Source organism: Cricetulus griseus, chromosome 2 (assembly GCF_003668045.3).
Source record: "Cricetulus griseus strain 17A/GY chromosome 2, alternate assembly CriGri-PICRH-1.0, whole genome shotgun sequence".
Classification (NCBI taxonomy): domain Eukaryota; kingdom Metazoa; phylum Chordata; class Mammalia; order Rodentia; family Cricetidae; genus Cricetulus; species Cricetulus griseus.
The window spans coordinates 80,622,143-80,636,290 of NC_048595.1; the positions used below are offsets into that span (position 1 = coordinate 80,622,143).

Sequence of the window (14,148 nt, forward strand, 5' to 3'; positions counted from 1 at the left end):
CTAAGTAGAAATGTGGTCTGTGGTTTCAGTTCTGGTTAACAGCCCTCTGAGCTGAGCAACTCTTTGCCTATGATTCTGAGATAATTTCAACATGATAGACTAAAGATCAAGCTCATTAATCTACCCACTCTCTATCAATAAACCAAATTAAAATATATTCCTTTCTCTGTTTCAGCAAATGGCACATTGTTCCTTCTGCAGTCAATCTATACACTCAACAGTTACTCACCCATCTCTATGTAACTTGCTATTAATCAGAAAGTCTTATTGGCTCTACATATATATATTGGGGTTATTTGGTCTCTTTTTGGGCTTTAAAAGACTCTGCCATACATCCTTTATCACCAAGAGCAACATCATGGAACAACTCAGCTGACCTTCTTTTTGTTTTGCTGAATCCCTCTATTTGCAGCGAATAAATAGAAACTCTTTAACATGAACCATGAGCTCCTTCATAATCTTACCCCTGTTTATCTGTCTAGTCTCTTCTTCCATGTCTTATGGATTTTAAGGGGCTTTATTCTATTGTGACTTCCACAATAAGATTCCTCAGTTTGTAACTATATTTTTGTGTGCTTTATTTGAGTTTACTTTAGTTTTCCTGTGGGATTGTCAGATTTGGAATGGTAGTGCCATCACAAAGACTGACATGTAGTAGTCACTTCTTTATATTTTTAGATTATGTTCATCTGTGTGTCTCTACATTGGCACTCCAGTGCCACTGCACATGTGTGGAGGTCAGAGGCAACTTTTAGGTGTTGGTTTTCTTCTGTCACGTGGTTTTCAGAAACTGACCTCCAGTTGGCAGGTTCAGTGACAAGCATACTTGCTCAACCATCTCACCAAGCCAGTAGTCACATCTTATTAAATGAGTGAGTGAATGAATGGATGAACATATGAACAAATATACTGTCAAAGCCTTGTGTCCCCATCACTTAATATCTGTTGGTCTATTTCCCTGAGTGTAGAAGAAAAGTTGTAAAGAGACACTTTTGTTAAAGCCTAGTACTGCAGCTGACAGACTCTCAAATTCAGAATAGTGATTTGGGTGGTGTTCACCATCATATAGGGGCTCTTCATGTTGTTATAATCATGAGGATACTAAGACACAGTCAGTACTGCTGATTGTTGCTAATCCAGAAGATTCCTCAATTCTGCTCAGCCTCTTTGCTTATTCTAATATTCCCAGAACTCATTCTTCATTATTAGAGTTATTTGGCTGAGGACTGGTAAACAGGAGTCTTAGGTGGGTGATGCCCAACTTCCAGATGCAGAGTAAGACACTAACCACATACTTGGTTTGAGCTAGGAACAGGGATAGTAATTCTGGGATTGGAGAGAGACCTATTAACCCTCATACTGACTCTATGCCTTTCTGGGTAGCTCCTCTGAGCATGGGCAAAATCTTATAGGACAAATATGGGAAAAGGCCTTGTCCATGAAGAGGTCCAGCACAAATCCTGTATGTCAGCAATAGATTACTTCAGTCTGACAATCTTTATGCTTTGCTAATCCTCCTCTTCTTCATTTACTTGATGTTAAAAAAGTGATTTTGCCGCTCCTTATTTTTCTTCCTATTCTGTTGCTTTTGAAATCAAGAATAAACTATTTTTATCTAGTTTCTCCATCCATCAAGATATTACTTTGTACTTTTTCAGACATCCAGCAACTTACGGTCTGTAGCTTTGCCAGCCAGGTGCAAGCTGTTGGGAGTTAAGAGGGGCAGGCAAATAGATAAAAGCTGTATTTTGAGCTCTGTTAATTCTAGAAGCTTAAATTAATGACTGACTTATGAGTCTTGAATTCCTCATCTAAAATTCAGATATGGTAGTGCCCAGACTTTATTGGTAGACTTTCAAAAATTACTAGGTGTCTGTGAGGCACTTACTACATGGTGGTAGTAATGTTAACGCTGATTCCAAGAAATGCTGCTGTTATTAAGTGTACATGTGCCTGTGACTAAATTTAGGTTCTACTGAGCACAGCAAGCAGATTGGCTTTTGTTACCTATTTTATCTTCAGAACATGGCCTGGTTCCCAGCAAAGGGAGTGCAATAAAGAAGTATTTGATAAATATATCAATTTATAAAGAATGACTCAGAATAACCACCTCATGAATACACATTCCCTTGTGACTCCCTGTTTCACCTTGATTCTAACTCTACCAATAAAAATGAGGGAGAGTTGACATTAGAATCCCTGTTTAATAGGTGGAGATCTAAAGGGATGAAAGATGAGTGCTGTTTTAAAGATATTACTACAGATGTCTCAGAACAAGAAACAAGAATATCAAGGAAATATTTGAATAGATGTTCATTTAAGAATGAGAAGTCATGTTAAATGCATCAAGTGGGCAAAGACAAACCACTTTCAATGTATCAAAGAGTAAGTAAGCATTGACTCTAGAACCACAAGACTTTTTAAAAGCAACAAGTGAGCAACACAATAGTTTGCCTTCTCAGAATGCTCTAGGTGATGTCTACTAAAATGGAAAAGGTCCATAGTTTATGGTCCAGCAATTATATTTAGCAATATTGACCCTAGAGAAATGCTTGCATATTTGTGCATACACAGAAATTGAAACAACAATACCCACTGTGGCTGATTCATTGAAGAAAGAAGATAGAAAAATACAGACTCTGTTATTTGCTTTCTTATATGTGAAATAACATAAACTCTAATCTTTATAGGGTCTGATTACATAACCTGGAGCATATTTGTCTTATGATACATTAGATGGCAGTTTAAATAAAGAGCAAATTGATGTCAATCGTAGAAAAATGGATAGAGCTTGAAGAATCGCATTGAGCAAAGTAAGCCAGATTCAGGACACACTGCAATTTCCCTTTTGCAATACAGATAGGTAGACAGACAGGCAGACATGAAATTCAAAGGAGAGCTATTTGAGGGGCAGAAGAAAGATAGGAGAGCAATGGAAAGCAAAGGAAGAACAAATACTGAATATTTTTCATATGTGGAATCTATACTAAATATATTCAAGTATGATTTGTTATGGAGAGAGATATAGTTACAGTAATTTGTAAAGCAGGAGTGGGTAATGGAGAAAATATGAGCAAAGTATAATAATACGTAAGTATTAAACTGTCATAACAAACCCATTCTTTGTGTAAAATTTTAAAAATTAATACTAAATAAATAGGTGTATGGATAAGATAAGCCAGAATGACATTATTTCTACTTCAAGGACTTACATTAGGTCTCTTATTGAGCTTGTACACCTATGAGCTCCCCTACATGTATCCATTCATTCATTCATTCATTCATTCATTCATACATGCCTTCAATTTTTCATTCATTTCTTTACTCATTCATCAATTCCTTCATCACTGCACACTGGATGCAACTTGCTTTCTACCATAGGAGCCGTGGCAAACTCCAATGATCAAATGTTCCATGTATTTTAGTTCTGTGTAGATTTCACTCCAGAAAACCTTCCTTTCCTCTCAAACCAGGGTAGCACGACTCTGGGCTTTCCAATGGTTCTATTTTGCTCCTCATAATATGATGCTTTTCATGCATGACTATGTCCCCGATTCCTCTCTGTGTTCTCTTTAAAATAGGGTAATGGAGTCAATGATTGATCAGAGATATGTCTAGTCTAAACATAGTGCATGGCACAGAACCGACACTTAAAAATATGTTAAATGAAATGTTACTGGAAATGATCATGCTGGATTATGACTAATTACTGGATTACTGAAAGAATAAATAAATAAATAAATAAATAAATAGATAAACACAACAACAAAAAGTGGATTATTTGGTGATAAAGAGAAAGACCTACAAATAAATGAAGCTCTGGAAAACAAAAACAAAATCCATAAAAACAAAAAGTTGACTCAGCTGAAAAGCCATAGAGACAGCCTGCAGGAGCCACCTGGCTCTCAGCTGACCCTGAATTAGGCTAAATGTTGGCTTAAGTTGGCATTACATGTCTGTTCGACCTAGTCATATGAGTACTTGTTTCTTTTTGACTTTTCCAACTGTATTTCAAAAATCAAAGAAAGCAGGGCCTTTTTTTTTACCTGCTTTGTTCATTATTGCAATTCTAGCAACTAGAAAATATCTAGACTTAAGTGAAAACCCTCCAAGTATTTGCTGATAAAATAAACTGATGAGTGAACTAAAGACTACACACTGATGCATATGGGTTCTGAGCATTCGGACTCCAAAGGAAGAGTTTAGGTTCTGACCTGTAGAATTCTGGAGTCAGAGTTATAATATCTACCTTCATCCTGAGAAGGTAATTCCTTTACTCAAAAGTTACACTGAGAATGTCAGGGAGATGAGGCAAAATGGGCAGATATAGAGTTGGAAGCACAGCAATCTCAATATTAGAGAATCAATAAATGCATACAATGGGATACACAAAGAATTGAGTTGGGAGAGGAAAATGGGCAAGAATCTTTTTGCTTTTGCGCTGGAAAAGAATATGAGAAAAGATGCACTAACCAAGAGAATGACAGTTAGCAGTCAATAGAGCCACCCAGATCTGCTGCTTGATAGCTGTGTGAACTCTATCACCTCAGTCTAGTCTTGGAGTTTCAGGTCATTATCTGAATAACGTGAGAATAAGGGGATTATTGTAACTACTAATGTCACTGAGGTTATCTATGCGAAGTCTTTAGTAAATGTTTGACAAGTGCTTAGTAAACACTTAGTAAGCTTTAGGTTCTTTGATTCTCCATGAATGTTAAGCTCCTCCCATTCCTCCAATCCAGATCCAATAAAAAAAAATTTCCCCTAGTGCCTGCTTTGTGATTGGAATAGTTCTAGGTGCTCAGAATGCATTATCCAACTGATAAGAAAAAAAGAAAAGCAGCATTTGAAGAACTTATATTCCAGTTATAAGTTTATATCGCAATCTTACATTTTTTTGGTGTCATCAAAAGATAATCTACATCATGTAGTGGAATAATCCTTTTGTCCATTCTGAAGATTTGTCTTTGCCTTTAAAAAACAGCTTAATAGCCAATAGTCAGGCAGGGAGAGATTAGGTGTGACTTCTGAGCAGAGAGAGAGGAAAAGGAGATGAATTGAGGCATGAGAGAGAGACATCAGAGGAGACAGAGAGGAAACAGGAGGTGCAAGATGGACCAGAGGTTAAAAAAAAAAAAAAAGGCATGAGGCCAAACAGATTAGTATAAATGGGTTAAGTTATAAGAGCTAGTGAGGCAAGCCTAACCTGTGGATTGAACTTTTATAATTAATAAATATCTGTGTCTTTTTTTGTGAACTGTCAGCTTAAAGAAAAATCCATCTACAACAGTGATAACATTGTTTCCCATAAAGCCCTAGAAATTTGAGAAATTAGCACCACCCCTTCTTCATTTCTAAACATAGAGTATATCACCAAATAAACAGACAATAAATATATGCATATTTATTGAATGAATTGTTCTATGGATGAAACAGAAAGAAGCAAAAATGAGTGAGTGAACAGCTATGTACTGTATCTAGTATGATTTAACACTTCACATTATCTATTGTCTATCTCTCTATCTATCGTCTATCTTCTATCATTGGGGAAAATCTAAAGACTATATGAAAGCCAAGGAAATTTAGAAACAAATATGTCCTTTTTTCTCACCCAGAATAATAGAGAACCATGTAATATGTATTCTTTGATTCCAGCAGTAGTCCACAGGAGCTGATTATTGGCTGGTGGCATCTGTCTGGCAACCCTCTATTCTATATCCTGTGCCTAAACATCTGGACCCCTCAAGCTCTTAGACTGTACCTTCTAATATGAAAGTTTAAGGTAGAGTGGCTAGAGGGGAGAATCTAAAATTAGATCTGGGACTTGAACCTGGCTATGAACTAGCCATTCAAGGCTGGATACACTATTTTGATGTTTGACTTTCCCACTTGCTTTGTAAGTATTTAGAAGGAACTGAAAGTAGTGTGAGCAACAAATTGTTGGTATTTGTCTCAGGTAACACATTTCAGTTAGGTTTTGTGAACCAGTTGGAGTCTCAGAAGAACTAATTATTCTAAGCAACCCCTGTTGAATTCTTTTAGTGCAAAAAAGTAAAAAACTCACTTTTCCTAAGCTAGCCTCTCTATGTAGATTTGTCCACAGAGAAAATCTTAATGTGCTGGCCCTTCATTTTTTATTTTATAGGAATGGAAAGCAAGGCCCAAAAGGTGACATAATGTGTCTTGGTGTCACATGTTGAGTTAGTTTGTTAGTTATTAGCGAAGTTGGCTCTAGCCCTTTAATTCTGATAGTGTCAATTCTCATACAATGTAGTGTTTGGCTTAAGTAGGTGGAACCATTCCACATTTCTTTCTTGTCTTAGCCAAAAGTAATTAGTCTACCAGAAACTTCCATGGAGTAAGCATAGAAGGCTCTCTCAATCAATGTCATACCTTAGAAAACTATCTCTAGTGCAGATAACAGAAAGAATAAATATTTTTGTTGGGAGAAAAAAATGGAGACTAAGGTCAAAGGGAATCACGTAATGGGTTGAGTCAGAAGAAAAGACCCCCCCTCTTTTCTCCAAAACAGCCTTTATATAGAACTTGTATAAAAGCCAATTTATTTGATATGGAAAAAATTAAAAGCAGCAATCTCTCTTTCCTCTCTCTCTCTCTCTCTCTCTTTCTCTCTCTCTCTCTCACTCACACACACACATACACAAACACACACGCACATGCACATGCATGATTTGTGGTAGGCATCAATACTCAAATTACTGAGAGATAAAAGAAGAATTGAAATGATAGATGGACTTGGGGTGACATTGTTTTGTTTTATTCCTCAGTGATTGAGAATATATTCAGTTGAGGAAGCCCAGCCCAACCCAGCATTAGCCTCTAACAACTTGTGTGTGTGTGTGTGTGTGTGTGTGTGTGTGTGTGTGTGTGTGTGTGTGTGTGTGTGTGTGTGTGTGTGATTCTCAAGAGGCAAATAGGAGGGCCTGGAGAGATGGTTCAGTGGCTAAGAGTGCTTACTGCTCTTTGAGAGGACCTGAGTGCCATTTCCTGCTCCTACATGGTAGCTCTCAACCTTCTGTAATTTCAGTTTCTGAGAGATTCAGTGCTTTTTTCTGGCCTCTGTGGGCACACATGTGGTACACACATGTTCACACACCAAAAAAATACACATAAAATAAAAATAAATATATTAAACATAGGCAAACAGAAAGGCTCATCAGTACCTGAGTCTGGTACTTGTCACATATAAGGGATAATAAAAATGTTTTGTTGTCAAATGGAAAAACAAAAACAAAAACAAATGGTACATTAGAGTGTGGACCTAACAGTGATGCTTTTGGATGTAAGTGGCACAGGAGCCACTGTTTCTATTCAGAGACTCTGTGGGGTACCCTCTCCTCAGTACTCAGGTTGAGTGCTTTCATTGAAGGGTGTCTGAGTGGTTCTTGGCATCCACAGTTTCCAGTATAGATGGCTTCACAGGCTGCCTTCCACTCACACTTGTAAATTGAAAGAGTACCATTGAGAGTGGAAGAAAACTTGGAGATTCCTGAGCCTTAGAGCTCACTAAGAGCAGTAGCTGTTAAACTTTAACCAGCAAAAGGATCACCTGGAGAGGCCCTGCACATGGGATTTCTGATTCAGTAGGCTGGCCAGGGCCTGAGAATCTGGCCTTTCTGGGTTCCCATGTGAGGCTAATGCCACTGATCTGGGGCAACATGCTAGGAGCTAGGAGGCTGCTTATGAGCAGAAGGTCTGAAACTTCATGACATATTTAGTCACTTCATGAGATGTTCACAAGTCCTGATCATCAGGCCTACTATTACAACAATACTAGGGAGGAAGGTGGAAGAGAGCGAGAGAAGGTGAGAACTGGGTCATTTAAAAGAATACCAAGGTTTTGAAATGACCAACCTAATTTAAGAGCCACACTTGGGTACAACCTTCCTCTTATGGAATTGAGTCACTTAAGGACCAGAAAGAGTAAGTGACTCATCCAAGATCCTAGAATGAGTTGGTAACTTAGCAGAAAATAGAATCCGGGGTGCTTATTCTTCTGTTTCATTTCCACCATTCTGCGCTTATCAAACCCATGTCAGCTCAGCTCTCACAGGCTGGTAAATCAAAGCAAAAAAAAAAGAAAACAAAAAAAAAAACAAAAAAAAACACAAAAAAGCAAAAACAAACAAACAAAACCCCTCAAAAAAAACAAAACAAAAACAAAACAAAAAACAAAAAAAGAAAGCTGTGTTTAAACTGAGGTTTTAAGACATTACATTACATCCATTATTTCTTTCCCTATTATTTTATAAAGAAATCTTAAGTGGCTACAAATTTACAGAATGTTACTAGCCCAGACAAGTGAGATGGATGAGACAGGCTTATGGAATATTTTCATGGAGAGATGATGTACTTAGGTTTTAAATACATTCTCAAACACAAACCAAGTGCTCTTTCTGAGTTCTTAAACAGATGTTGTTCATCTCCTATTCAATGAACGGGCAACGTTTTGCCTGAGACGTGCACATTAATTGCTGGCATTTAAAGGGAAGTGCTGGTAAAGGGATTGAAAGTGGTTCTGTCTCTTAAAAAGATTAAAAGTTTCCTTCCAGAATTTGGTTTCCATTAATGATTGGCTTAGTAAATGTTTCTGAGTACACAGAGTAGAGATAGTGTCTTGTATCATCATCTTAGAACCAAATAAAGAGCCACACAAAATTCATAGAAATCATGGAATTCAGCATTTTTATCATGTGGAAGAAAAAGAAGTGCTCAAAGAGGGTAACCAATTTGCCTCATATGAGTAAGTAGACTATTTCTAGCACATAGCAAGTAATTCATAAGGTTCGTTTGATTGAGCACTCTTCACACCCAAATTAGGCAGTTAGGCCTTCACCATGCTTTAAAGACTAATATAGAAGTTAGACAAGTCTTTGACAGAACACAAGTTGGACCAACTGACTTGGGGTTACATTCCAATCTCCATCTCACCACTCTCTAAACAAGTGACCTCATATGTGAAAGCATCCTTTTTCCATCTTTGCAAATTGATAATGACTGTAGGGCTGTGGTTATAGAATGGGTGAAGTGAATGAGTGACACTGACTTTATTATAGACTTCTGCCTGGAAGACAGGATGCTATGGTTTGGATCTTAAATATCTCCTGAGAGTTCATGTATCAAAGGTTTAGCTCCCATTGAAGCAGAATGCAGACATGGGGGCCTTTGAGAGGTGATTAGATCATGACAGCTTTGATATCATAAAAAGATCAATATACTAATGGATTCATAAATTTATTGAGTTCTGGAGAATGGATGCTCTGATGAAAACATAGCTTTTTCGATGTCATAAATCAAGCATCACTGCTCTACTCTATGGTCTACCATGGAGTTCTGTCCTGCCTATAGCAATAGTCAGTAGGAACATGTTCAACTGACAATATCCTGAATATTCTGAAATTACAGACAACATAAGCTTTCCTCTCAATTTAGCTCAGTTGCCTTTTTTTCATAACAACAGATAAGTGATAAACACAGGCACACACACACACACACACAAACCACTAATGACCTCACTTCTAGGCATCTTTCTTACAAGATGTGTACACCCAAGATGTAAAGAAAATGCTAGAAAAGTGCTTAAAAATAAATGTTGAATGGGCAAAGAGGTCCAGACCAGGCTGGTGAAATCCATGGAAACAGCTGACCTGAACAACAGGGAGCTCTTGGTCCCCAGACTGATAGCTGGGATCCCAGCATGGAACTGATCCAGACCCCAGGAACATGGCTTTCAGTGAGGAGACCTTGGGAATCACCCTCCCTGGGGAGCAGAAAGGATATGTGATAGGAAAGGTTTTGATTGGGGTGTGGGGTTGGTAGGGGAGAAGGGGAGGGAGTTGGAACTGGGACTGACATGCAAAACAATCTTGTGTCTAATGCAAATTTAAAAAAGAATTTAAAAAATGAATAAATGTTGAAGAAAAATACAGTGAGCATCTCCTCTTCACCCACAAAAGCAGTCATCGGTACCTACAGAGGTAAGATCCTCAATGATGAAAGAAGTTAGGAACGATTTTCTACCTCAGGAAATAAAACAAACATAAAGATGGTAACTAGAGGTACTAAGTGTCTAGGAATGTTTTCATATGGTTGCCTAGGTGTGTACCCAAGTTCCACTGAAGTTGTTACTACATCACCATTTTTGTACACTGGATAAGCAATCAGAATGCACAAATACCCTTCAAGTTTATATAAAGGGAAATCATTAGCAAAGTTCATCTCTCCCTTTTTCATTAGTAATCAAGGACTTTTTCATCCATTCACACCCAACTCCCTAGTTTGCTGTTGAAAATACCAAATTTTGAAGAGATAAGTGAAGGTCACAGAGAAGAAATGTCTCCATACCTGACCTCTTTGATTATTCATAGCCCTTCCCATTATACCAATTCTGCCTTATTAGAACAAAATCCCCAGTCAACATTGGGATACAATCTCTAGGAGTAAATGTGACTGAGATGAACTTTCTCCTTCCAGGCCAGGATTTTCTGACTTTCCCCGTATCTCTCCACAGCCCATCCATTACATGACCTCCAGATAGGGAGAAGGCACTCACATGTCAATGAATCTTCTGTTGAGGTGTAGTAATGAGGCTATGTCTTCCCGGAGAGGTGGGTCCCGGAGCACTTTATACTGTAGGGGCTTACACTCCAGACACAATGGGCTGTCTGCAGTGGAGGTCAGCATGGCTGCATCAATCTCCAAGTGTTCATCAAGAGTATAGATCTGGATACCATATACCTCCTCACCCACATCCCGGAGTCTAATAGTCAGTGGGATATCACAGAAAATATTTTGAGGACCCAAAGAGATGTTCTTTCCACCAACAGTCAATAGTTTGATGTCATTGACAGCCCCACTGGAGTCCCAGTCAATGGAGACAAAGGTCACCCATATTGTCAGAGACTCAGGGACCAAGGGGTACTGGAATTCCAGCTCGAGGTAGCAGCCCTGTGGCTCAGGACAAGCTGGAGGGACTGTGTGTGGGTTGACAGCTGAATTTGGACTCCAGGTTCTGACACTGGATTTACAGGGCTGTTCAACATCTGGATGACCTATGGAGAAAAGAGATGCAAATGAGTTCTTGCTTCATTTTGGTTTTCATAGTTTCCCTTAGACCCCAGGAAAGATTTTTTTCTGATGAGAACTTATAGATAAAAGAGTGGATCTCAGTGTCATGGAAAATCTGCTGTGTGCAGAGTACTCAGCTCATCCCTATCCCTGCACAAACAGATCCAGGATGAGTCACATAGCATTTTCTGTGAAGTTCAAGTGTCTTACTACTGAGCCAATGCTCAAACTTTCCTCCCTAAGCTCCTATTTAGAGGCTTTGATGCCTTGTATAGAAAGAAAGAAGAGACACTTTGCTTGAACATCCTCTGTGTTCCATGAGCTTGTTTAGTTCTTGAATGGATTCATTTCCTAAATGAAGTAATTAAGGTTCAAAAACAGAATGAATTGAAAAAAGGTCTGTTCCTTAAAGTCCCTGTTAAATGCAGAAGTCACTAAAATTAGAGGGCCAGTAGTACCACTGACTTTGGCACAGCCTGTTTTGATTTACAGAAGCACCAGAAAATACCCAGCAGAAGAGGGGAGCTGAGATAGGACACACCTTGCAGACAGTGTCTGGGAGGAAGCTGAACGATGAATGACAGAGCCACAAGTCAGACTTGGGGCCATCTTATCTCTCCTCCTCCCTTTCCCTATGTGAGGTCATTCCAAACCACTGAACTTCTCTGAGTTCTGTCCACTTTGACTCAAGGACAGCAGAGTGGGAGAAGAAAAATGTGATGTTGCTACTTTTCCTCAGAGAAAGGATGCTTCATCCCCCCCCCCCACTGATCTCAGTCTGCAGCAACTTCTAAATTCTTCTCTGCTGAGGTCACATCTAGACTTTCAGAGAACTCTCTTTCATGCTTCTGAGAAAAGTAATCATAACTCAATGTTTGCTTAAGAGAGGCAGAGATTTATTGATGAGGACAGGGTGCTAGAATTTCAAGTTATGTTGGTAGCCGTATCCCATGCCCCTTAAGTATTACTGCATCACTGCATGGTGGTGTTTGTGTTGTTATTGCTGTTGATGTGTGTATAGTGAGTAAGCATGTTGGATATTTCTAAATCAAGAGAGGAAGAAAAGTAACTTAGTCTGACAAAACTTTGTGGTAATATTGCAGGGTAACAGAATGACCATAACATGTAAGTATTAAAAAACCAGGTGTGTGTGTGTGTGTGTGTGTGTGTGTGTGTGTGTGTGTGTGTGTGTGTGTGTGTGTGTGTGGTTATTACAGTGAAGGTTTTTAACACCCCCTGTAGCATTATCTTTTCCCAAAGAGGGAGAAGAGAGATGCTACAAAATAGAGGTGGCAAATAGAAGAGGAAAAGACAAGAAATGGGAGCATGGAAAATGCACAAAGACATTTTAATATGTAACACACTGGACCAAGAAGAGCTAATCACAACTACAATATTTCCTCCAGCACACCTTGATTAGTTTTTCATCAACTAATAGCTACTGCTGACTAGAAGCAGCTCTTGATTTAAGGAAAAAACACAGCGATTCTTCACCTAGCTGAAACTCCTTATCTATTCTATAATCTAATGTATTTCTGATTCTCAATTTTGGATTGTGAAGGCACATGTATCTCTTATTCATCCAGCATCTATTATCCATGACAATAGCTTACAGGATATGAAGAATATTCCCTAGTTAGTTGTTAACTCATGTAACTTTCATCAAAGTCTTGTAAAACAGTATCCCGGTCTCTGATTTGCAGATCTACTTTATTCAATGCTGAGAGCCTTTAGTCAATGCAGTACCTGGTCTGCAGAGATTATACATAGTAGATATTTGCTCAGCATTTCTCAGAAATGAATATTTCTCTTTAGCAAATCTGTTTTTTGTAAAAAAAAATAAGATAGAATTCCAGAGCCTGTTGTCCAATGGTTGATGCTAGGTAAATATCCCACCCTTCCATGTACTTTCCCTAGAATTGGCAAGGGATAAAGTGATCTTCCTTCCATCATTGGAGAAAATGACTATCAGTGGTAGGAAGTCACAGAACAAAGATGACAAATTTGTTTGGCCCATCATTCTTTTCTGTTTTCTTGTTAATCAGCAAAGGGACCAAATGCTTTCCAAAGGATAAGGTAAGTCTTATTTATCATCATGTTTAAATAGGTGGGTACATAGGAGTAGAAATTGTACCAAAGCTTCTACTTGTCCTATAATTAGAGACACATTATTAGATATAAAAAGGACAAATTCCAACTTATTACCAACCAGCAAGCCTATTAGTAATAAACAGGCTTCATACACCAACCAGACTCTTTGTGTGGGCACTGCACAAAACACATTGCATGACTTAGCTCTCTGTACCCTGGTAGCAAGTCTGTGATGCTCATTTCCTTAAAGTCATTCTAAAGAAGAGAAAACCTAGCTTTAGATGGCTAAGCAATCTCACAGTAGTAGACTATTATATGATACCACTGGTGAAACAGCGTGCCAGGCTTTGAAGCAATAATAGCTGAATTAAAATCTCAAATATTCAACTTCAGTTGTGTTACCAACTTCAGTGTAGTTCCTTCATAAGGTAGTTGTAAAATACAAATGGAATAATAGATTTAATAAATTTCACATCTACATTAATACTATAATAAGGAATAAGGAACTAGGGAAGAAAGTCTGTATGAGGAAGCATTTCAAACAGACAATGGTTGAGTGAGAATGTGCGTTAAGATGACTTGCATTCACAAAAACATAGTAGTAATAGTAGTACTGATAACAGAATAAACAGAACCCACATTAGGAGGTGATTTTTGTATCACATTACAGGACATGAATCTTACACAGATAGACAAAGAGCTCCTTGTAAAGTTTAAGCAAGTGAGTGACATAGTATGTCTTTAAAAAAGCACTGTTTAGAGAAATAAGTACTATCTATTCATTAATCTTCCATCTGTCTATTCATCCTTCCTTGTGTCCATCCATCCAGCTACCAATCTACCATCCATCAACCCTTCTATCAATCCATTTCTCCCTTCCCCTACTTTTCCTCTTTCCATATATCATCGATCCATGCATCCATCCATTCATCCTCCCATCAATTATCCATCCATCCATCAATACATCTA

The 14,148-nt window shown here is 38.3% G+C and overlaps 1 protein-coding gene across 1 annotated transcript in view; it reads right to left on the reverse strand.

Moving 5' to 3' along the window:
• Pappa (pappalysin 1) overlaps positions 1–14,148 on the reverse strand; it is a 244,114-nt gene that overhangs the window by 150,542 nt on the left and 79,424 nt on the right. Inside the window, 1 exon segment of the mRNA XM_027400262.2 lies at positions 10,574–11,072. Within this exon segment, the coding sequence (XP_027256063.1) occupies positions 10,574–11,072 (499 nt within the window).